The sequence below is a fragment of the Brachyhypopomus gauderio genome, chromosome 21 (genome assembly GCF_052324685.1).
Source record: "Brachyhypopomus gauderio isolate BG-103 chromosome 21, BGAUD_0.2, whole genome shotgun sequence".
In the NCBI taxonomy this organism is placed as follows: domain Eukaryota; kingdom Metazoa; phylum Chordata; class Actinopteri; order Gymnotiformes; family Hypopomidae; genus Brachyhypopomus; species Brachyhypopomus gauderio.
The window spans coordinates 9272233-9297618 of record NC_135231.1 but is presented as its reverse complement, the minus strand read 5'-3'; the positions used below and the strand labels follow the sequence as shown (position 1 = coordinate 9297618).

The 25386-nt window shown below is 47.2% G+C and overlaps 1 protein-coding gene across 4 annotated transcripts in view; it reads right to left on the bottom strand.

Annotated features, from left to right (window-relative positions):
• Nucleotides 1-25386, bottom strand: part of acap3a (ArfGAP with coiled-coil, ankyrin repeat and PH domains 3a) — a 49750-nt gene that overhangs the window by 5893 nt on the left and 18471 nt on the right. Inside the window, exons 2-23 of one of the 4 annotated variants that reach the window (XM_076983804.1) lie at nt 22519-22576; nt 19438-19557; nt 18634-18687; nt 14844-14902; nt 14311-14494; nt 12765-12809; nt 12565-12660; nt 12028-12102; nt 10185-10304; nt 5681-5793; nt 5135-5186; nt 4488-4588; nt 4058-4169; nt 3661-3869; nt 2899-2968; nt 2542-2636; nt 2143-2360; nt 1927-2028; nt 1134-1235; nt 803-1023; nt 248-357; nt 53-163 (exon numbers count right to left, since the gene is read on the bottom strand). In XM_076983804.1, coding sequence (XP_076839919.1) covers nt 53-163; nt 248-357; nt 803-1023; nt 1134-1235; nt 1927-2028; nt 2143-2360; nt 2542-2636; nt 2899-2968; nt 3661-3869; nt 4058-4169; nt 4488-4588; nt 5135-5186; nt 5681-5793; nt 10185-10304; nt 12028-12102; nt 12565-12660; nt 12765-12809; nt 14311-14494; nt 14844-14902; nt 18634-18687; nt 19438-19557; nt 22519-22576 — 2427 coding nt within the window. The remainder of the gene's footprint in view (nt 1-52; nt 164-247; nt 358-802; nt 1024-1133; nt 1236-1926; nt 2029-2142; nt 2361-2541; nt 2637-2898; nt 2969-3660; nt 3870-4057; nt 4170-4487; nt 4589-5134; nt 5187-5680; nt 5794-10184; nt 10305-12027; nt 12103-12564; nt 12661-12764; nt 12810-14310; nt 14495-14843; nt 14903-18633; nt 18688-19437; nt 19558-22518; nt 22577-25386) is intronic. The other 3 variants (XM_076983805.1, XM_076983808.1, XM_076983807.1) reach the window with 3 other exon arrangements.

Here is a 25386-nt window from a genome sequence, read left to right as displayed (position 1 = left end):
GGACTGCGAGCGTAGTTAATGCCTGTCGTGAAATGTGGTGGTTGGCACTCACAGGGTGACGATGTCAGCGTTGGCGGCCTGCACCGCTATGCTGAGAGGGTCCTGGCCATCGTCATCACTTCCTGTCTGTGTAGCGCCTCGCTTCAGGAACAAACACACCTGCCTGGAAAACACAGGTCCCAATACAGTCATCCGGTTGTGTGTGTGTGTGCGTGCGTATGCATGTGTGTGTGGTGTTTTCACACACCCCGTGTGTCCTAAGTACGTGGCATGGTGCAGAGGTCCTCTGCCTCTCAAGTCTCTTTGGTTGACGTCGGCGCCGTTTTGTAGTAGAAACTCACAAGCTATCAAGGAACCCTGAATGAACACGCAATGAAAATTCTCATTATGGTGTATCCATATTTAGATTCATACATTCTTGTATTAGAGTTTGTACAATATAGAACGCAACACAAATAACTCAAATAGGACAGTGTTTTTGTGGATAAATCACTCATGAGAGTAAACAGTGCTTTTATGGTAGGACTGCATCATGACTTTAAAAGGCCAATAGACCAAAGAGCATGTTTGGTGATAAGCTGAACTGAACTGGCTTTAAAATCTATTTTGTTGATTTGTTTACATGACTGTGTTTTTTTGTATAATTTTTTATTAAACTGTGAACTAAATTTTATTAAACTGGGAACATGAACTTTTCCCACTGTTCATACGAACACACTGTTCACACTGTTATGGTAACCTACTCCCTACTCTGTGTAGGCCTCCAGAAGCAGGACTACCAGGGAGAAGGGGCCACACTCACTCCCATCACTGCCTGGATGAGCGGGCTCTTGCCCTCATCTTCCTCGTTGGCGGAGTTGACGTCGGCCCCATGGGCGAGCGCTTCGGCCATGGCGGGAAGGTTGCGCACCCGACACGCCTTGTACAGCAGCGTCCCCGGGTGGAGCTCCCGCGCGTCTTCAGGGTCCGAAGCCTCCGGCTCTGGCTCGACTTCGCCGCTCGAGTCCTCCGACACCTCACACTCTACACACGAACATTCATCCAAAATTAGCATTCGATGGTTCCGCAGTCGGGAATGGCGTGGTGAAAGCACAGAAGGTGTGTGTTTGGGCAGCTGGCCACGGTCCACTCACCCTCTTCGGTGACGCTGTCCACCGCGGGACCGAAGAGCAGGACGTCTGTGCTGCCGTCAGTGCTGCCGCCCAGGCCACTGTCGCTACTGAGACCTGCAGGACCAGTGGGGGCCCAACAACGGACACGTCACCCACCACAGCCCCAGCAACCTGGCCTCTCCACCCACATTAAGTTCTACCAATATCTCGCCAGTATTAAAGTAAATACGCATGGCTACAACATTACATTTCATTCACAAGTCATAAGAACATGGAAATTTAAAACTTTTGACACTTTTTGGGTTATTTCCGAGTGGCAATTATGGCAGCTTAAGTTGAAGTTACACTGATGGCCAGAAATTGCCATTGAAAGCCCCTGTGACCCCTGCTGTGAACTGGGCCTTATCCAGAAGTCCTCAGTCCCGGCCTGTACACTCGCAGTGTGCTCAATGAACCATGCTGGAACTATGCCAAGTTTACAAAGAGCAAACAAAACTGCACTCAATGTTAACTGGCAGAAGACCCAAATATAGGGCAAAGGTCAGCCAGGCCAGGCGAACACACTCACTACATCTTCTGCTACACCGCCTACTTCTTCTCAGAAAAGTTCATCTGTGCAGTTAAGCTCTGGAGAGACTGCAGATAATTAGCACTCTGCATCCTACGGTCCCACACACGGGCGGAGACGTCCCAGACAACCGCCCTGTACTTTAGTAAGAGGACACCGAGGTGCGGCTTGGTAAAGTACAGAGACGCAGTCCTCCGCACGTTTGGTCGGGTCTTGTCCAGCACCGGGGGAATGTGTACCACTTACTTCGGGGCCCCGAGCCGGTGTCGAAATACGAGAAGAGGGAGTCCAGCTCGTCCGGGCAGAACAGCGAGTCTCGTCGGAACTTCCTCTCTAAGGTAGCAGCGGCTGAAGGGAAAGAGGACGGGACATCGGTCCGTTACATCGCTCTGGTTTAGCCGCGATGCGTCTGCGGTCTTAACCGCAGGGTGGTGAGCGTGTGCGGAGCGTGAGGTGCGTTACCGGAGGACAGGGTGGCAGCGGAGGCCAGGCCGGGCTCCTGCCTGTACTTCCTCCGGCCTTTGGGCACGGTGGTGGCGCTGTTGTGCCGCCGGCACTTCTTGGCGCTCCAGGGCCGCTCCGGCTTCCTGTCTCCGTTGGCCAGCGCCTCCCCGGTCACCATCTTCTTCAGGAACTTCTTCTCCACGTACTTGGCCTTGATCCAGGCCTCCTTCTCCTGTCTGCATCGGAGTGGGTTCAGTTAAAAATTAACTACCTCAGTCAACAATCAAAGTTTTAACTTGTTGTTAGATGAAGTATTTGCTATTTTACTCTTTCAAACCAGATAAATGTAATGTTGATATAGGTTAATGTTTGGCTGTTCTGAATGGCCACTGTGTATGGAGGTTGAGGTGTGCTCACCTGGGGCTGTTGGGACCTGGTTTCTTCAGGCTCTGTTCTTCACACGTGCCCTCATATATGCGGTTGATAACACTGTTGCCCAATTCACACATCAGCTGCATCCCAAAGGAGGAGGAGCCAGTCAGTAACTATAGCAACTACAGAAATCACAGCCTCTACTGCTACTCCGCCATTTTGTTCGCGATTTTGATACACACAAACTTGCCATCCTATGAGGCGTAAATGAGACCGCAGTGCGTATGAGAGGTGGAATCAGTTGTGCCAGAAACAAAAATATGCCAAGGAAGAATGGCACTGCCCCGGAGAGGAGGAGCAGATGAAGGCGTAGTTTTGTTGTTGTTAGTACTGAGTACACACCTTCAGTAGCTCGGGTTCCCACGAGTCCAGCGTGAGCGAGCGGACCTTGGAGCACTGAACCCCCAAACTCCTGCATGGAGAATTTTTTTTTTAAGTTTGCATGGTCAAAAAGAGAAAGAGAATGACAATAAACCTTGAGGTGAGACACAGGGCGTATGGACGGGCATTCGCTGCCGGAAAGAAATGCCCTTCACTCAAAGGGGCAGCAAAGGGGGCGACAAAAGTGCTTGCAAATTTCTGTGTGAGAAAGAAACTCTTCCTTCCCTTCTTTCACCAGCGACAATGCCGAGCTGCATTCTGTGGGCTGCTTTCATCTGAGTGGGGTGGGGGTGTTTTGGGGTGGGACGGGGCGGGGGGGGGGGTTTTTTCAGGGTTCTGAAAGGACAGATTCGCACGCCTTCCCCAGGAACTGCCTACACTCCCGCATCACCGGGGCGCTACGCACATGCCTGCTGCGTATCCGGACAACCGGGCTGGGAATGGGCGGGGAGACGGCAGCTCTAGGGGGAAGAGCGGCCTCCGGGTGGTTCATGAATATTAATGAGTCTGAGCCAAGGAGGACGGTGGGTACACGGGTGGATCGTTTGCTCTGGTCTGAGTCTGAGGCCGGAGGCGGCACATACCAATATAACTGACAATATAACTATAACTATATTGATGCAGATATCAATGCAATACTGATCAACTGACATTGATGAGCGAATGAAGGCAAGTCGAATGAACAGCAGGCCCTAGTGGGCGTGTCTTGCCGGGAGGCATTACCTGTGGATGCCCGAGCACTCGATGCACAGCAGGACGCCCAGGTTGATGCTGGCCCAGCGCGGGTCGGCCTGGCCACAGTCGCAGCACAGCTCGTTGCCGGGCAACCCCTGCACCCGCTGCGGCACGCCGTCGGGCCTGGCGATACGGTCGCGTGGCTCGCTCGCCGAGTCGATGCTGCTGGTGGAGGGCGAGGCGGTGCGGTCCAGGCGCTGGGCGTGGGCGAGGAAGAGTCGGGGTTAACAAACTGGACCACCGCACATGGGGAAGTCCCTAGCTGGTACCAGTATGTACCGGTTTGAATCAAATTGATCACCGCCGGACTTTTGCTGGTGAATTTGGTTTTGCACTCTATGGGTCTGGGTTGTGAGTGATGGGAGCTGGAGCTCTCGGTGCTGACCTCGATGTAGTAGGTGTCTGGACTCTCTCTGTAGGCCGAGGCGATGCTGGCCTGCACAGCCTGAATCCAGGCCTGCCTGAGCCTCTCAGACTCCGCTTGTAGCATGCAGCTCCTGTCAGAGACACAATTCAGCACACGTTACAGGCCGTGGAAAACAACGTAACAGCATCAGGCCGTCGAACACAACACAGCACAACACGTGATATCATCACGCTGTGGAACACAACACCCTACATCATCAGGTCATGAAACACCACGCGACACACAACAACATTAGACTGCAACACAAAACAACATCAGATCACAGAAGTGAGTCACCCTAGACCAACCAGAGAAGGGACTTGCAGGCAGTGTGAGGTAAATCCGTTATGTGTGTGTGTGTGTGTGTGCGCGCGAGTTTGGTACAGTTGTGGTGCTGAGCAGGACTCACTTGGTAGGAGACACGACTTCAAAACAGAACCTCCTCTCAATGTCCTCGCACGGTTTGACAGAACACAGTCTCAGGTCCTCCACCACCACAGTCAGAGAGTCCTAGAGGACACACAGAACTTGCTACTATCTTTACACTGACTGAAGTGAGCAAACCAAGAGATAAGGATTCAGACAACATGCTGGGGTCTGGGGTCTAAGACCAGTCCGGACTCTTAAAACAGGCTCTCTATCTAGACCTCTGGGGACACTAGCAAAACATTTTCTCTACTCCAAACACATCCAGTCAAGGCCTGTAAAGCTTTTAGAAAGCCATACCTAAACACACACAGCCTTCCTTTTAATATTTAGCATTTCTGTAGTGGATGTAGAACTCACACTGGTGGAGACATGCATCTTATACCCAGGCGTTTCGTTTAAGGAAACACTTGGTCTCTCGGGAACAACGTTTAGACCTACAGCTACTCTTCAATGCTAACAACACTGTGCTGCCACAACACTGTTCTTCAGCCAAGTGTCCTATATTCTAGCTTTAGTAGAAGCTGTTTGCTATTTGAGTGGATGGAGCACTTAACCTTTTTCAGGCACTGCGAGTGGTGTTGGGGTTGAGGGGGGTGGAGTGGGTCAATGAAGATGAGGAATACTTGCCTTTAGCTTCTTCTGATACACCAGCTGACTGTTCTGGATGGAGAACCACCGTCTGGGCAAAAACATGAATAATAGATGGTTGTTAGATGGACGTGCTCCAAGTGGGAAGCGTGGGCTGACTAATCTTAAACGCTGTTACTTCCTGATGGCTCTAAGGTGTTCGAGGCCTGTGTGAAATGGTCTTTCCCAAGACACTATCCAGACATGAGGCTTAAAATTAATGCCTGCAGGGCTGGTGGATGCCAAGCATAACAGAATGACACTCGCGTCATTGCTGACATAGAGCGTCATAATCCAACACATTGAATGTACAAGCCAAAGCCATTGTCAAACCACGCCATGACCAAGGTTCATCATCAGAGGGGATGCACTGTACAGTGAAGAATCCAATAATAATGGAACGAACACGAACATGTCGAGGAAGCTTTGATGTACCAGAACATGACAATTTAGCACGGCTTTGATTCACCTTGTACCAACCGCTGTTTCTTGGGCCAATAACTGGGTGCCTGTGTAGATCAGGACACGTGGTCCAGTCCTGCTCACCTATTCCATGTTTTGAAGGCGTTGCTGGCTCTCTTGAACAGGTATCCCTCCATCACCACTCCATCGGGGGCGTCTACATTGAACTCCACCTTAGAGTCATCGTAGGCAAAGTCCTGTCAGGAAGAGGGACCAGAGAATTTGAAGAAAAACTGCCTGTACTACTCACATATGCAATGTCATCTTCACAATCCTCCATGTTTCAAGGTATAATGATGAACTTTTCTTTGTGGAAATAGCCAGTATGTTACATCACTGTTCCACTTATAAATGAGACCAGTAAAGTGAAGCTCATGCATAAATTAACATTTGTTCTATACACACACTCACACACTCACACACACACACACACGTTACTTACCAACAACAACAACTCTCTCTCACACACACACATTCACACACAACCATGATCTGTGAGGAGTGACTCATCCTACTCTTGAAATCCCAACACATTTGGACAGTGACGCACAGGGCTGCTTAATTAATGTGAATGGGCTTAACCCATTGCCAAAACTACCTTCAATATTTTCACACTGAATACTTGTGCCCTTTCAGCTCAATTCACAGCCAACCTTAAATACAATAGCCTCTTACTTTGGGAATAAGGGATGGGAAATCTAGCATCGTCCTAGATCTAGATCTAGATCACTATTGGGAAAGAGACTGGTCAACTAGAGTAATCTCACAGGTCAGGGATCGGTTAAGATTTAGACTGGAGATGAATGCAGTCTATGATGAATGTCTGACACATTCAGATTTTATTTTTTTACTTAAATATTGAGTAGTCCGTGCTGTCTCTCTAAAACGTGATCAATATTGTCCTATGAGGAACAGCATGATACTTCAACAGTGAAAGCAATCTACAGATATCTGCATTTTTACATAACGCAACGAACAAAATTACAAATTTGATTACATCAATGCTCACAAGCACACATTCTCAAAATTCTGCACTAATTCTATACTTTGACAAATGAATCTACACTATGGCATTAAGGGTTCATGAACCCTTTATCAACAACCCAATGTTTTTATAGAGAGTTAGAAGGTCCAGGACATATAGTTTTAGTGTTAGGTAATCATGCTAATAGGAAATTACATCACAGATGTCTGTGACACAGTTTTGCAGACATAGCCTGAGTCACCGTGTCCATGGCATCAAAACACACTTCACTGCTGGTTATTCTTCCCATGACATTTAAGGAGTGCCATCTCCTCTTAATTAAACACTTGTAATCTTGCAGTCATGCCCAGAAAGCAGAAATCCTAACCTCAAACAGGAATCCTAGCATGAGAGTCAGATGCCACCTTTCATCAGATCCATAAAGAAAGATTCCAACAACCTGACTTATTATCTGATGCGCTTTTCTGTCTGCCCCAATGAAAACCTTGGATATTTAAAGCAGTGTTGGACACAATGGTAAATTGTGGTTTATTATTGTGTGCCTCCATCTCACTGTGAGATGTAAACAAGACTGTACATCTCAACTGTAAAAGCTGCTGGACAAAATGGAACTTTTTAGTAAACGTATACAAATACCATATTGCAAACCCTTTCCTTTGGTATCATGAAGATTTATTTAAGATAAGAATTCCTTTTTGATCACTTGAAAATGTTCAGCCGTAAGCACTTATATCTGCCTTGAAGTATGAGAGAGAGAGAGAGAGAGAGAGAGAGAGAGAGAGAGAGAGAGAGAGATAGATAGATAGATAGATAGATAGATAGATAGATAGATAGAGAAAGAACCACACCAGGAATAAACGGCTAATCTTAAGATCAATTCTGAATTTGTATTTTTTAAATGGAGTTTTATTCCCCAAAGATGTCATGAATAAAAAACAAACAGTCCTTCATATAGGCCATTACTTTCTTTTAAAAAAACTCTTAAAAATAGTAAAAACACACCCAGCACAATTTCTCAATATACAGCTAGACCATTAAATGAGTTAAACTGATCGCATCGGATAAAATTGTGTTATCGTACAAAGCATTTAAAATCAGAACATGTCTTGGACTAACCGAGCACTTTCTTGCTTTTGATGCTGCTAAATGTATATAAGGTTCAAGAAACGAAATACTAAATATCACGCAATGCAGTGAAACAAAGTTTAAAATAATATTTTTTAAAATGACTAAACATAGACCCACCAAAGCGAAGTCCAGCCTGCCGTAAATCTTCATCTTTAGGCTTTGCACGTATTTCAAAAGCATCACTTGTAGAATTAAATCCAAAACAATCGACGGAATAACCGAACAGATCAGGCGGCCATCGTCGTCACGGACGCGCTCTGTCCGGTGCTGAAAAATCTCGGTCGCGAGCTCCGTGCGCGGAAGGCTGGCGCGGCGGTGCACGTGCGCGCTCGTGCAGATTCCTTCATCAACCACCTGCCCGTCGGCGCGCGCGAGCCGCTCCGCTCCTGATTACCATACAGCTGTCTGGCGTCGCGGTAGAATTAGGGGAGACATCCGAGCTACCAGAAGACCGCCGCAGTTTTCTAAGATTTTACAGTATCTATTCTTCCCTGAGAAAGACTTCAAAGGGGATGGTCTGCTTTACTCATCTCTCCGTCTTAAGTTAAGATTTTCAGACGGTCCAAGTATGAGCTTTAAGCTTCAATCTTTTATTGACTAAGACAAACTTTATAAATCTGATTTATGCCTCTGGCCATCTGTAGAAGAATTGAAATGAATGAATGAATGAATGAATGAATAAATAAATCAATCTTTTGCTGTTATTTTGTGAAGCAATACTTCTTATCCCGTGAAACCAAAAGGCTGCTACTCACCTGCGATAGGTGAATTCTCAAGTCTCTAATTGCAGCTACTCATGTTATGACAGTAGTGGTGATACGGTGTGGCACTCACGACTGTGTGACACTCACGACTGTGTGGCAGGACTGATAGGAGGACTAATAGGGATGCGTCAGCTTTATAAAGCCACAATCTGCTTGAACTATGAAAGGCTGGTTATCAATTTTTAAACCATGAGACGTCGTCTGGAGAAACGAACCGTAATTAAATATTACATCAAAATTATGGCTGCCATAGTTTGCTATAAACTATAAGAAGCGAATGTCATGAACATTATTATTTTCAACTGTTACTGTTAGGTCAGAAATTCAGCTGACTGATCGTCTGGATGCTCCTTCAACAGAGGTGAGGAGAGAGTACTGGAGTGAGATGGAAGTGAGGAGAGTGAGATGGGAGTGAGGAGAGAATACTGGAGTGAGATGGAAGTGAGGAGAGAGTACTGGAGTGAGATGGGAGTGAGGAGAGAGTACTGGAGTGAGATGGGAGTCAGGAGAGAGTACTGGAGTGAGGAGGAAAGCTGGCCAGCATGACGAATATTTGCAGAAGGGGACATAACGAGTCTAATTACCAGTATATCTCTCGTTAAATGCTGCTGCAGTGAGATGTCTGTCAGAAGCACACACAAACTACATTATGGACTTTACTTTTAAATGCAGGTGTTTTTTTATATACTTCTATATATTACAGAGAAACGAATGAGCAAACCAAAGAGTGCAGTGGTTTTGATCTAAGCACCCTGATCCATATTACTCCTCATGTCCATGCATTAGTTTGGTGATCTGCATTCATATTTTTGCAGTATTGTGAAGGTTTAGAGTTTTCCAGACCCTGAGAGCAAGAGGAAGCTTAGAGTGTCTAGAACAGTCCTGCACACAGCACACAATATCTAGAACAGTCCTGCACACAGCACACAGTATCTAGAACAGTCCTGCACACAGCACAGCGTTTTTCTCCAATGCACTACCATGTCACCAAGTGAAAATTGTGTAATTTTTTTCCGCCTTAAAAGCTTTAAAAAACCCTACAACCAAGACTTGTAGCGTCCTTATTAAAGGCCACAGGTGAATACAGGTCAACGTACCGTCACTTAGACATGAACATGAAAACAGGGCTATGCTGCTGGGTTTATCTGCATGCTACTTACTCTAATATTTCAGTTCCTCAGCAGCTCTCCAGCAAGGCTCGTTTTGTTCTGCAGACAGGAATATCAATACGCTCCCAATACCACAAAACGAATCTGCTTCGACCTCAAAGCGCCAAGACCATTTGCACGGGCAATAGCACCAGATCCGGTCTGAGCTTGCCGTGGCCGGCTAATGACGGGAAACACTGACAATCACACTTCAGCCGTGTTCCCACTACTTTTACTACTGTTCAGAGAGGGGATCCGCTAGCACTGACCAATCAATACCAAAGGCAGTTCCCTCAAACTTTTAATAATGTGTGCAGAGCAGTTATTGTCGTTTTTTCCCCCCTTCACCACCCACATTGGGGAGGAACCAGAGGCTTGAAATAAAATGGCACAGGAAGAGACATCCATGTGGTATAATTGCTGTGCAGCAGAGTGCCTACACTGGCCATGGGTTCAGGGGTGTGGGGTTGTCTGATTATGAGACAAGCTCTTACTCCTAGAATAAACCAATTAGAGCCTCTCTGTACACAGTTGTTGCAGACACAAAACACAGTGCACCACACCTGAGGTTTCTTCACCTCAGGAAGTACATGCAGGAATATGACGGGAGCGTTAAATACCGGCTCGGTGAGAAAGACGTCAGAGCAAAGGGTTAAAGAGAGAATTCCAACCTGTAGGAGAGTCTGGGTGGAGGCATCCGGTCCGGGCGATGAACCACACGGAGTAGAGGAGACAAAAGAAATGAGGCACAGATTAGATCTAACAGAAGGAAGTGTGGGTTACACAGCGCAGTTTGTGTTTTGGTCATATTACACACGGAGTCACAAAACCACACACAAAGCTACTGTGGAGAGGTTCAGGGCTGAGGAAGGAGTTATCTAACAGCCCGACAGATGGTCAGTGAGAGTATGGTACGATGGTTACACTTTATCTTCATCTAGTGTGTCGAGGTCACTCCCAAACGTCCTTGCTAACAATGGATGTCCAGTCAACATCCTACATGTTCACTGAGCACATGGCTTATCAGGACAGGTTGCCCAATCTAGGTTATAGCATAAAGGATTTTATGTCATGTTAATCCTTTATGCTCTAACTATTTATGCTTATGCAAGAACCCACAAGCGCATCCACGCCCTTATTCGCTACGCTCGTAAAGATTTACCTCTCTGTCTGGATTGACTACAGTCCCTGAATAAATCCCAGCATTTCCGGAATAACATGTCTCAAAATAATGACAAGCCTGGAGTTGTTAGCTAGTTAATACTTTGGACATTTTTAGATGGGGAGGAGAGAGGTGAGGCTGAGAGCCAGGTGTAACGGACCAGGCATCAACAAAACGCTGTAGATTAATTATTTTACAGCATCCAGAATAAAAAAAAGCTCCCTATTAAAACTATCTTTGTGCTCTGTTTTGAGCTTGTCCCTGTTCCTGTCTGCCGCCCTGTATCTCGTCTATTCCTGGAATCTGTTGGTTGAGTAATACAAAGCAAAGACTAAGAATAAACCTAAAAGCATCTGTGCTGTGAGGAAGGCCAGCAGAACAGGACCTCTTGTAATTACCCGCTGCAAAAAATACACTACCTGCCACTCAATACTACCTACTGACACTCAATACTACCTACTGCACCACTTCCTATCTAGAACACGGAGTACTCTCCTCTCATACTGGCGACGGACTGAGCAGTTGCCATCTTTAAACACAGATTCTCCTTGGAAATTATTGTTGCCGAGCAATATATATATATATATATAAATATCTAAGACCACTCACCAGAGCTGTAAGAGAAAGTAAAGTGAGATGTAACAAGGATGTGTATAATTAGACCCGAGGCTGAACACAGATACAGAGACACGAGTAAGAGATGACACAGGAAGAGAGCTCTGAGACTGACGACGGTGTATGCGTCATCTTCTTCTGCTGCACGTTCTGGTCTGAACCCACGCAAGTGGCCTAGCTGGGCTCTCACACAACAGGATTTTGCACTTACGGTGAAATTCAGGGGCTTAAGCACGAGCTCTCCGGTGCATGGATTCCTCTCTGGGATGAGAGATCCCAGCTCACGGACTGTGGTGTAAAAATGCTGAGCACTGATTTTCTACACCAGACTACGGGGATCAGCGGCGGAAGACTTTGGGATGTGTGTGCCTTAACACTCGAGTCAGCAGTTGGGTTTAAGATGCTACGTTTAAGAGATTCTGTGTGAACATCCTGACTCGATACCTGACTGATATCCTGACTGACAAGAACATACATCTTATGAAACATACAACCCATATGCAAAGTGCAATAGAGTAAGGCCGCAACAGACCATAACTGACAGGAGTGAGCTTTGGAGTGTGCATGAATGTGTGTGTGTGTGTGTGTGTGTGTGTGTGTGTGTGTGTGTGTGTGTGTGTGATGCATACCCGCTGCTGGATGGTGGCGTGTTTGTGTTCCATCTCTCGCTTCTCCATCGCCGAGTCGATCACCAGTTGGTCCAGCTGTGCATGGAAAAAAAAACCCAACCCCCCCAACAAAGCTGCTCTCAGCACACTGACGTAACAACAGATAATGCCGCACGAGCTTTCGAGCCTGCCATGGTCTTCGTTTGGTGGACGCACTGGGGAAAGCCAGTAGAGCCAATGGGACTGGATCAATGACTTAATATGACAGTGGACCAATGGCACAGGGCAGATTGACTTTGATTAATGACAAACACCAGTTCAAAATAGGCCATGTGACTGACCACGTGGACCGAGTGGCCATCTCCAGGATCGCTAGGAGCGATCTAACCCTCATTTGGGAGAGTAAAGAATCTTCTAAAAACTACTACGTGCATTGCGTAACAGTGCAGGTGATAGTGAAATTTGACCAAAGGCTAAAAAACGTGCTTCTGTTGGACGGGGTCAAAATGGCCGCTGATAAGTGATGGAAGACTCCCTCTGCATGTCAGTGTCTCTCACCTCGGCGGCCAGCTTCTTCATGTAGGGGTCGATCTCATCCAGGAGGTGGTAGCCCTTCTGGAAGAGTGTGTACTGGCCATGCATGAAGGACAGCATCTGTGGAGGGCAGAGAAAAGTTCGTCACAGGCGTCCCGCTCCTGGGAGGAAAGGGTCTCGGTCAGGCATGAAGAAGGAAGAAGAACGTCCCGTGTGCGACTTACTGCGTCTAGAATCTCGAATTTCTTCTTGGCTTGAAGGACGTTGATCTGCGGTGGAGTGGGAGGAAAGAGTGAGCGAGCGTTAGGGTATTCAAAGGACCAGCCTAGACAGAGACACATGTGGGGTTTTTTTTGTGTTTCTACAGTCTGCACATGACCTGAATGTGGTGAAGCAACGCAGGCCTGAGTTTTGTCTGTTTGTTAATGGAAAAAATGTTCTGTGCTGGGGGCCCCAGAGCACAGCTGGACTCTTCAGAATGATGAGGTGCATCGCTCTGCAAAACCAACTGTGAATCGCATTGATGTGCGTCCCACACAGAAGCCCCGGAGAGTTCAGTAATGATCTCTTTCTAATACATATTAATATTTCAGCCAAAGCCACAAAAAGATAAGTCACGTGTGCCAGAAATAGTGACTTATAACCCAGCTAGTGTGGGACAGCTGACGGCGTATCAAAACTCTTCTGAAGTGTAACAGAGCTGAAAGAAAAGGCTGTGAGACCCCTCGACATCCCCCCTCACACAGGAGTAAACACACATCAGAGGCGGTTACCACACACTACACAAGCCGAGGCAGCAGAAGTCACGCTGCACGCTTCCAAAGCGTTTGCTTACTAAACGTGTCCCAGATTTCGGTTCCCGGTGGGTTTGTAAGCCTCCACTGTAAGTCCTTCACTGACTCTGCAGTACACTGTATGAGGGAGAGAGCGGTGCTACTACAACACGTGTGCCGTCGACGCTCGGGTGAAACTGCTAAAGAGACGGAGAGTCTGTGGGTATTTGTTCCCGTCCATTTACAGGTGGGGTTGTGCTATGAGACGAGTGGTTATAACTCTGCTCTGCTGTGATTGGTTATAACTCTGCACGGTTATAAAACTGAGTGGCCATAACACTGCACAGGACAGAATTGCCCTCCACCTTCATGATGATGCCGAGGTCTGTTGTGATGTAAATATGGAAAAAGTGTGTGGAGTGTTGGACCCCATGGGAAAAGTACAGGGACTGAATATGAGAGTGTGGAACGTGAACCACTGTGTGGTGTGTGTGTGGTGTGTGGTGTGTGTGTGTGTGTGTGTGTGTGTGGTGTGTGGTGTGTGTGTGGGGTGCATGTGTGGTGTGTGTGCGGTGTGCGTGTGTGTGTGTGGTGTGCGTGTGCGGTGTGCGTGTGGTGTGTGTGGTGTGTGTGTGCGGTGTGCGTGTGCGGTGTGCGTGTGTGGTGTGTGCATGGTGTGTGTGTGGTGTGTGGTGTGTGCGTGTGTGTGCGGTGTGCGTGTGGTGTGTGCATGTGTGCGGTGTGCGTGTGGTGTGTGCATGTGTGCGGTGTGTGTGTGTGTGTGTGCGTGTGCGGTGTGTGTGTGTGTGTGGTGTGTGTGTGTGTGGTGTGTGCGTGTGTGTGTGGTGTGTGTGTGTGTGCGTGTGCGGTGTGCGTGTGGTGTGTGCATGTGTGCGGTGTGTGTGTGTGTGTGTGTGTGTGTGCGTGTGTGTGTATGTGTGTGTGTGTGGTGTGCGTGTGTGCGTGTGTGGTGTGCGTGTGTGCGTGTGTGTGTTACCTGTAGCACGTAGTCCAAGGCCAGGTGGCGGAAGCACTTGCGTGTGATGGTGAGCGCTCCGCTGGCCTCCTCCACCTCGTGCGGTTTGGTCCTGGGAGCCTGGGCGTTCTTCACCTGGGCGATCTCCAGGTCCTCCCGCACCCTGTCAAAGTGCTTCTTCGTCTCCTTAAACTTCCGCACGTCCCTGGCGAACGCAGGGGAGAAGTGGTGGGGAGCGTTAGCACGAACGCAGGGGAGAAGTGGTGGGGAGCGTTAGCGCAAACGGCCATGCGTACTCAGGAATTAATTGCCACAATTAATTGCACGACACATTATTTTTAATCACTTTGTGGAATGCCCTCTAATGAGAAATGAGAAATCTGTGAGCTTGTGTGTGTGTGCTCGTGTGTGTGTGTGTGTGTGTGTGTAACTACAGCAAATCTACTTTACTTCTGAGCTAAACCCCAGAGGCTGAGATACAGACACTCAATGCTCTGTGCAGGAAGCAGGACTATCACACAGGGGCCACACGGGGGCCAGACGGTGCTACTCACTCTTTGACGAAGTTGTGTAGCTGCTGCTTCACAGATCTCTGAGCCTGGTCAAACAGGATCTGAAATACAAAGAATAATTCATATGGTCTAATTGCTACTCTGAAGACAAAGCAAGCTAACCAAACCAGTCTACAATATTTGCTAAAAGTCTTTACAATTTCAAAATGTGTGAATGTAATAATGTTTTATATAACACTAATGGTTAATGTCTAACAATTAATACATATTTCACAACACAATATTATGAGTGATAACATTGTCATAAAAAAAGGTAAGATTTTCCTGTTATCTGATCCAAATGTAAACACCCACTATCACCCATAGAGGGAGCTCGTTCACCGCTTTCATCGTCACGCTAATAATGGTGAAAATCAGGAAGCATCAACTCGCATCTGCACCGTATCGTTCTCATTCAAATTCAGGTCCACGCGCCCAGAAAGGAGCTTTCTGCTGATCGCCTCTGCCATGCTGCAGCGATGGCAGCTAAAATAGGTCAGCTGAGTACATAGGGAGGGAAGGAAAGAGAACGAGAAATAGAGAGAGAGAGAGGGAGAGATAGAGAGAAGAGAGAGAGAGAGAGAGAGAGAGAAAGAAAGAAAGAGAGACTGAGAAGGAAATATTGGAGCATAAGAGAGGTACTGACGGCAGAAACAGGACAAAGACAGATGACAAGGACAGAGAGAGAGAGAGAGAGAGAGAGAGAGAGAGAGAGAGAGAGAGAGAGAGAGAGAGAGAGAACTGTCATGGCCTGTACTCTAACATAAAGCCCTGGGATGACTCTCGCTCCACTGAGACAGTGCAATCATCTGCATCTGTAACTGTGCTACAGGCAGCAACCCCATCAGTCATCCCACACTATTGCACACACACCCACACCACAGAGAACAGAGCATCCCGGGGCCACAGCTGATCTGAGGTCAGTCAAGGTCAGCGCACAGCCAGAACTGAAAGACTTTCAGGAAAATTAAAGATACTCGTGGCAATGATATGATAAAGAGAGGCATTTGTATCTTAGGGTGAATGATGGAGAGATACCACAAAGGGGCCTAATTACCACAGACAGGCAGCTAGAAAGACTTTAGCTGACAGCTAATTCCCAAATAAATGTGTGTGATAGTGGGAGACTGAGCTTGCACACACCGCTGACGTCACCCGACACACACTTCACCCACTGCGTTAGTGCTGACTGAATCTCAGCAATAGACGTTCAATACTTGCAGATAAAAATGTGACTCCGTCAGCTCTGTAGAGCTACACCGAACCAGCCCCCTGAGTCCTGTGGGTCAGTCCCCAGGTGTGTGTCTGAGCGTGTTCAGAGTGTGGTCCGTTTTCATCGACAATGTACACTTAAATAGGAGGGGGGGGGGCTTTTGTTCTTTATGTTTTCACCATGTCCAAGCCCAAAGGACCTCTCAGATAGCAAATGTGGGGTTGTCTGAGTCACACACACACACACACACACACACACACACACACACACACACAGTCAGTGTGGTAGTGTGCCATGCTTGTAAAGCAGGCGCCTTGCCAGCAGGTTGTAGGAAGGTGTGAAGTGACCACTCTGTGCACATGGCCTGTCTCAGCACCGTGGCCCATAGGGACAGAGGGCGTCTGGCCATGTGTGGCCTGCTGTCTGCCCGGCTGGGTTTAAATCTGATGCCAAGTGAGCATTTAGCTATGCCACTGACGTCTAGCACTACCACACACACACACACACACACACACACACACACACACACACACACACACAAGCACCTCATTTTAAAACAGACAGAGGCTGTTTTTAAACAGGATGCTGTAATTGTGTGGCAGTGTTCTAATTATATTGTTTTATTGTGGATCTGAGTCACTTTCATGAGGGCAGTGTTTGGTTCTTTCTGTGCTCCAACAGCCTCATTTAAAAATAAAGGACTTGTTAATTCACTGATGTGCTGAACCAGCTGGGCAGCCCAGAGGGAGTCAGGTCTGGGATCTACCCCTCCAGTCTCGTGTTATCATGGGAGGGATCAGGTGACACTGATGCTGTGGTCACCAGACATCAACCCAGAATGTTGCCAGAGATGTTCCTCATGTGCAGAGATGTGGAGATGATCACGTCTCTCACACGTCTCTCTCCCACTTCTCACGTCTCTCTCCCACAGTACTTTGAACTGGCAATGTCTAAAATTCTGGTGTTCTCTTGAGAGAGAGAGAGAGAGAGAGAGAGAGAGAGAGAGAGAGAGAGAGTGAGTGAGAGAGAGAGAGAGAGAGAGAGAGAGAGAGAGAGAGAGAGAGAGAGAGAGCTACCATAGCCTGTACTCTTCGTGCCACTATAAAGAGGAGTTCGATTGGTCTCTCTATGGCAATTTTCCCACAGATAATCCCTTTACTGTGGCAAATACTACCCTGGAAGTCCCATAATGCCCTGGGAGAAGCCAGAGTTGATTCCACCCCAGTTCCACCACCCCTTCACCCCTCAGTTACGTGTCATTTTCCAGCCTCCTCTGTCTCCTTCCTTCCCGTCTTCCTGTCTCAAAAAGTCAGGAAAACAAGTCAAACTGCACTCCTGCCATTCTGATGGGGAAACATTACAGCACGTGACTGAAGCCTTAAAGTCATCGATCGGTGCAATCTGATTCTGCAGGTACTGTCTGTGATTAACAGGAAGCAGGAACGGCCCTCACAGAGGTGGACGAGCAAACGCGTCTCCTTACTTCTCTTTCCAGCCTCTCTGAGGACGTTTCAGGCAGCGCAAAATCCCAATTCTACTGGCCTTTTTGTGTATAGCAAACTGTACGCTGTGGAAGTGTCCATAATGCTTCTCGATACAAGCTTACTTACATTAATGTTAGTAATTACAAGTGCACAAGCTCAAGCATATGAAGTTTACTACACTTAGTTCCTGTAAGTGTGTGTTACACACCATGTGTGTTCTACTGTCTATGCCACAGCCAGATTCATCTCCCCACTGTCTGACTCTCTGTCTGTCACACACACACACACACACACACACACACACACACACACAGTAGACAGTTGCACAGTCAAGCAAGGCCACTTTCCCTCTCTGCCATGGTGACCTGAGCCTTTGACCTCCTTTCTGACACTGTGCCCCTATGTCCCCTGAGATGTCATCTCCTCTGTTCTGTGAACCACTTCATGACTGTGTGTGTGTGTGTGTGTGTGTGTGTGTGTGTGTGTGTGTGTGTGTGTGTGTGTGTGAGTGACTCAGCACCTCACCGTGACCTGCACAGTCATCAGTTTTCAACAAACACAAACATGACCAGGGCCGGAAACTGACCTCATCACTGTCCCAGAGGATGAGGAAAATCCAGCAAGCCATTAGTGACACTACTGCTGTTGCACGCGTGATCAATAACCCTCTAAAGCATTACGTAGCACGGCTGCAGTGCAGAGAGGTATCGAGTCCTCGCGTTTCAGCTTTCCAACAGCTAAGAGCCATATCTGCAGGGCCGGCTGAGCCCAACACCACTAACCGACCCGTTTCCCTCACACCCGCCCAACACCACTAACCGACCCGTCTCCCTCCCACCCGCCCAAGACAACGGCACCTTTCTCTGGAGTCCCTCATGAACCTGATCAACAGACGATATGCACAATAACAATCATGGCAGATTCTTCCATCACCCTCACCCCCCCCGACCCACACACCCCTCCCCCGACCCCGTTTGCGTAGGGGCTCAATAACGTCAGCACTTCTGCATGTGACATCCGCCCGAGGGCTGTCTCCGTGGTCTGGCCGCCCTTTGTCCTGGGGTGATGGGACAGGAAGGACAAGAGGGGGACGTACCATGTGGTAGTTGACTATTTCCTGCAGGTTCTCTCCACACTTCTCCAGGCACTCCTGGAACCAAACAGGAAGAGTGTAGATGAGTTACTACCCCAAACATCTCACAAAGGGGAGTGATCATTATTCTTCTGAGTGACATGTACATATCACAAACACGCCGTTGTTGAGGTAACACATCTCTGAGTGAACCGGGACACAGGTTCAGTTCAGCTGGCATCGTGAAACCACACCTCACAATCACACACCCTCAGTCAACCGCACAACTCACCCTGGACCTTTTTACTGAAAATCAATTCTGATAAACGTGTCAAAAGCACGATGTGTCCATGATGTGCATACAACAAGGTCTGGTGAAATAACTATGTTGTGTCTGACATTAGGTTTTTACAATGGAAAATGCAATGATCTTCAGTATTAGCCAAATATGTGCGCCAAGATAACTTTTTATACTGATTACAGGTGGCGGCGAGCAGTCTGCCCCTACTGGCACTGAGCTTAAAGGAAAGAGAGAGAGAGGAGAGTGAGAGGATCAGTGCAGGATCTTGGCAGTGCTTACCATCTTGGGCCTGTTTCTCATTGACTACAGACCTGGCTAATTAACGTGGGGGGGTTAAGCGGTCTTAATGACATGACAAGAGAGAACAGGGGAGTGAGGAGTAAATGTATTTGATACATTTAACAAACACACACACACACACACACACACACACACACACACAAGTGCCACAGCCGAGACACACTCACAAGCACTAGTGCACACTCACAAGCACTAGTGCACACTCACAAGCACTAGTGCACACTCACCGATATCATTTCATCCTTCTTGCACTGCTGGGACAAGTCCCGGATGCCACTGACGAAGAGCTTGTTGGCGCTGACGTATGACTTCCCCGCTTCTATCATCCCACCACACAGCTTCACCAGCTTTGGGTAGAGAGAGAGAGAGAGAGAGAGAGAGAGAGAGAGAGAGAGAGAGAGAGAGAGAGAGAGAGAGAGAGAGAGAGAGAGAGAGGGAGAGAGACATGGGGGAGAGAGGGAGAGGGGAGAGGGATGGAAGGAGAGAGAGAGAGATAGAAAATTGCACTGATTTATGTTGCATACTGACATGTCAGCAAATATGACCTTCATCCTCCATCAGCCCTGGCTTCTGTTCTCCAGCTCTTCATCTTCAGCTTCTTCATTTAGCCCTCATTAACATTCAGAGATTCAAATCACTACATTCTCAGTCACTTCAGAGGGAGGACGTACTCTTCAACACACACACACACACACACACACACACACACACACACACACACAACAGCCCCAACACACACACTCATTTGTCATACACATGATAGCTATGCTCACACATATAAAGCCTATAGCATCAGTTTCCCACTTTCCCCATGTGTGACCGATCTGCAGGCTACAGGGATGTCCCATGTGGCCGTGTGTGTGTGTGTTTGTGTGTGTGTGTTTGAGAGAGAGAGAGAGAGAGAGAGAGAGAGAGAGAGAGAGAGAGAGAGAGAGAGAGAGAGACGCACTCTCAGATGGCTTGCATGTGTGAGACTGCACCAAAACACCAGTCATCTGACTGTGGAGTCAGTGTTGTGGCTTACACTGTTATACGTCTAACTCAAACCAGAAGTGGAGTGTTTTCATTTGCTTATTTCTCTCATTCCTTTCCTTTTGTTAGGCCTGTCTGGCCTCATTCTTCCTCCCTCTCTCCCTCCCTCCCGTCATGTTCCGTTACCCCACGGCACTGGGCTACAGACCCTGCAGTGAATTTGTCTGTGCTGTCGGCCAGGGAATGTCCACTCCTCTTACTTCTCACACTCTGGTCCAAACCCCGACTTGAGCAAACCAACACAGCCCCCCCGCTGCCTGACAGAACCTTCCCAAAAGGCGCGGACGTCTCCGGGATTGTGTACCACACGCACCGGCGCCAAACTTACGCAAATGAAAGTAAATCTACCATCACCAACCTCTAAATGATCTCCTCACTCCGCACTGGACGATTTGCTAAAACTAGCATTTATGAAAAAGCTTGCCGTGGTCTCAGAAGGAGAGGGGCGGTAACCATGGTGGAGGACGAGGTGTGCTGTATGGCGTCATGACCCACTGTCCTGCTCTGCGTGATCTGTCTACTTGTCCTGTAAGTGCATACGTTACATTCCGCACGCGGGAAGAGAATTCAGAAGATAATTCTGTAGCCCAAAAATTTGAATAAGGAAAACTGGCCAAACTATAGGGAAATACAGGCCGAACTACTGTTCACAGTATCTACCACAAATCATCACAGTGCAAGGAACAATTACCATGTCAGAGAAATAGACTGAAGATATGGGGGTGAATATATCATGGACTAATGGACTACTGGATTCCACATTTACTGCCATTTACTGCACCCTTATTTAATTACCACTGAGAACACAAGACACCTGATTGTCTAATTACCATAGGTTCACCATATCATAGGTTTACCATCCCATATGTCTTCTTCAAAGTGCTTTACTGCAGCATCTGAGAAAACGCTAACATGCTAAAAGGTGAATACGCTTTCATGTTATGTAGCCAGCTAGCCTGATACGTCTGGTCCAGAATGACCCAGGAGTGGGCGACTTTGTGAACAGACTTATCACCAAATGTCTCTGCTGTCGTTCAAGTGGGAATGTGGTTAGTTAGACTCCGTGAGCACGTGGGACAACAGAGCTGTCGGTCAGTTTGCAAATGAAAGTGCCTCTTCTAGGCTGACTCCGTAGGTCCTAGTGTCTAGGTGGTCCAGCAAACCTCAAACTGCTAAGATCATTTGTAAACCACAAAGCAGGAGGCAGTAATCTAAAAGGAGACGGCAGTAATCCACACTGACAGACGTCCCTCAAGGTAACTGAGAACAGATGCGCCAGTACCATGGGCATTAGACAGGCCTCTGCTCTCTTGATTCCAGGCTAACAGCGGTCAGTCTGACTCCACCACTATAATGGAGTCTCCTCCATACTCACTGATAATAAAACAATTAACTAAAAAACATAGAATGACTAAAAAAAACTAAAATCTTTGTTTATAACACCAAAACATATTTTTTCCTTCCATCACAATTTCTGTCTTAGTGAGATTACATTAATTGTAATGGTCTCATGCTCTTTGTTCTCACCTGTATTGTACTCACCCCAAGCTCGCTCGCTCTCTCTCTCTCCCCCTCTCTCTGTCTGTCTGTAGAGCTTGTCTGCATTTTTTTCTCATTACTGAATACAACTGTAATTCCACATCAACTTAATACTAAAACTCAGCAGGCTGACGTCAAACAACAGTTTTTTTCATTTCTTCATGCGATTTGAATATACTAACTCCACAGAGTAATTACCTTCATAAATGTTGAGGGGGAGAGTGCCTCATTTGTTTGGTTATTCTTTCTCCTCTCTGGCTAAATTCATCAGGTTTCTCCTTTTCCCCCACCCTGAACTTCCTCTCCTTTGTGGCCAGACTGTAACCCTGACCATTTGTTATTATAAGGAACGGATTGATAAACAAATCGCAGTCGGTCACTGATCCATGGCGGTGAACCGTGCTAAAATGCTATTTTGTCTCATTTAAATGCTCTCACTAGAAGGTAGATAACCAGTTTCTCACACTGGGTTATTAAAATCATAGCAATGGAAATAATCATGTGTGTGCGAGGGCATGGATATTTGCATTGAGCACAATAGGTTGTGGGAGGGGTTTATAGAGGAGTTGAGGGAGGGGTTTATGGAGGAGTTGAGGGAGGGGTTTATGGAAGAGCTGAGGGAGGGGTTTATTGAGGAGTTCTGGGAGGAGGAGCTGAGACACAGGCAGAGGGTGGAGATGAGGGAGGAGTAGTTGAGGGAGGAGCTAGAGGCAGGGCCTCAACTGGAACTACGTTACCTTGTCTAACTTTGCTTCAATCTCCACTACTTCCGTTTCCACTTCATCGATGTTTGCCCTAGAAAACAAAACACAATAAAGTTAGTCATTTATACAAATAACGAAACTTTAAAATATGTGGGATTTCATTGTAATGGAATTATTTAACGTTACATTTTTGAACTGATTTAACCTTTTTGCTTCATTGCATTGAGTCCTTAAGTGAATATTCTTCCAGAAATGATCCAAACCGTCATATGTTAACACCTGAGGTAAATCTGTTTAAGGCACCTACAGTTCACTCAAAGCCCGGTGAATTAAGCAACAGTCCAAGTGTTTAAGCAAAACCCACATCAGTGTCTTTGGAAAAATAAAAACATTTTCCCTGGAAGCCTTTCCTGGTTCTCTATGAGTGTAGATGTCTGTTACTCTTTTAAACTTCCTGTACAGAGATACGTGTGTCTGTTCTTTGTTCTGTCTTGGCTGTACGCAGTGTCGGCTGAAGAGTTTAGAGGGCACAGATTCACAACACACTTCTAGTTATGATACCAATCCAACTGTATAGTGGCTTTCTTGGGAAAACAGCTATTCTCCAGTCTTCACTCGATGCCAAGCACTAAAGTAATTGGCAATACTCAACCTTTGTGTTCTGATTGGTAATTCGAGTGCGAGATGGAATGGCTTTATTAGATGAAGACGGTACATCTGTGGAGAAAAGGAGGGAGCACGGGGGAAGGCAGCTGTTGTCGACCAGAGGAAAAATACAATGTTCTTCTTTGAACTTTAATAAGTCCTTTAAAACATTGAAGTTTTGCCTCCTGCCCGAGTCCATGTTTCCTGCTTTGGTTTCTCCCTGGAAGATGGGGGCATAAACTTAGGCTAACAGTTTGAAGTTTAAAACACATAATGCCATGCATGACCCCACACTATACAACACACACACACACACCCACACACACGGGCTGTTTCTGATGTTAAGATCTTTCATGTCAAAGACACAGGTAAAGAAAAAGGACCTGCTGAGTGAGAGGCATGAATAATACTGCACATCAGATCTCACAGCGTTCTCCCAGGAGGAGGTTCATGTCCTGAACTTCTCCTTCATTCTTCAAACAGCAGAGTGGCCTCAATCTGTCTGTATTTCTGACACTGAATGGGTCTGAGAAACAGCTGAGAAACGCACCCACTGTGAGACATTGGGTGGGTGTACATGTGTGTGTGTGTGTGTGTGTGTGTGTGTGTGTGTGTGTGTGTGTGTGTGTGTGTGTGTGTGTGTGTGTGCGTGTGTGTGTGTGTGTGTGCGTATGATTTACACAGATGATGATGGGAGTGGGATGGTGGCTGTCAGTAATCTGACACAGACAAAAAGATGAGGGGGGGGGGGGGTAACCACAGTGCATGGCTAAACCAGCTCAATAGCCAACAAATGCCAAGCAACCACACCTACAGCCTAAGGCAAGCATCCACACCCGCATCTATGAGTGTCCGCGCCCGCACATTTGTGTGTGTGTGCGTCCGTGCATTTGGGAGAGAGACAGAGAGAGAGAGAGACAGAGAGAGAGAGAGAGAGAGAGAGAGACAGAGAGAGAGAGAGAGGGCGACTATTTATATAGAGAATGAACATGAAGGTTCGTTTAGAAATGTGAGTTGGGGGGGTTGTCTACATCAGCCCCCACCCTCCCAGCTAGTGGATGAGCCCACTTTCGGGACACAGCTGTAGTTTCCTTAGATCGTTTTCATGGAATGAACTGCAGGAGGACGAACTGAATGCTGAACTGAATGATGACTTCTGATGACTGAATGCTGAACTAGTGGGATACAGCCCCAGAGTGATACAGATCGGATGTAGTCTGAAACGTAGAAGTACTGAGTCTCTCCCTCTGTTCGTCGTGTGCTACATATGAGGCAGATAACAGTGGCACACTTACCCACACACCCACACACACACACACACACACACACACACACAAGAATCTGTGTCACACACAGATGACAATCACTGCCAGCTCTAGTGCTTGTCTCTCCACCGCCCCTGGCAGAGAGCTGGGTTATCCCTCTTGGCAGTATGTAATTTAAAACTCCCTGATGACCAATACACACCACAGCAACCCAAACACTCCCCAACACACCAATAAAACCCCAATACAACCCCAACACTGATCAACACGAATACAATCAAACACAACACTACTCAACACAATGCCAACACTGCTCAACACAACCCCAATCACCCCCAACCTAACACTAATACAATGCTAAACACTCTTTAGCACAACCCTAATGGACCCAAATACAACTCTGTCACTCAGCGCCACTATTCAACACAATCCCAAACACTGCACAGCAATCTCCACACACACTCCCAATACAACAGAGTTTTCTTATATTGTTCCAGTATTATTACCACTAGCACTATTGTAGCTGGGCCTATAGAAGTACATAAACAGGGAACCTGTGAGCAGTTTCACACTCTGCTCTCCATTATGCCACTAAGTCTGTCAGAGTAAATGTAGCCCAATGATATTGAAGGAAAAGCTTTTTGAATCAATTTTTTCTAGAATGCTAAACAGTCTTCTGCATTTTTTAAGCCAAATATTTATGATTTTTTCAAATGTGTTTAAAACTATTAAATATAGCTGCCAAAATGCCAAATATTTTTTCCACAGGTGGATCTGAATATAAAAATACCACTTCCAGGATCTCGCTAATCAGTGGGCGTGGCTGAAACAGTGGAGAAGTTGCCAGGTTGGACTGGTTGTGGGTGGATTTGGGTGCTGCCTTCCTGGACAGGCGATAGCAAAGCCCCACCTCCTGCAGTTAGCCCCGCCCCTCCTCCTGCAGTTAGCACCACCCCTCCTCCTGCTACTAACATGGCCCCTCCTCCTGCAG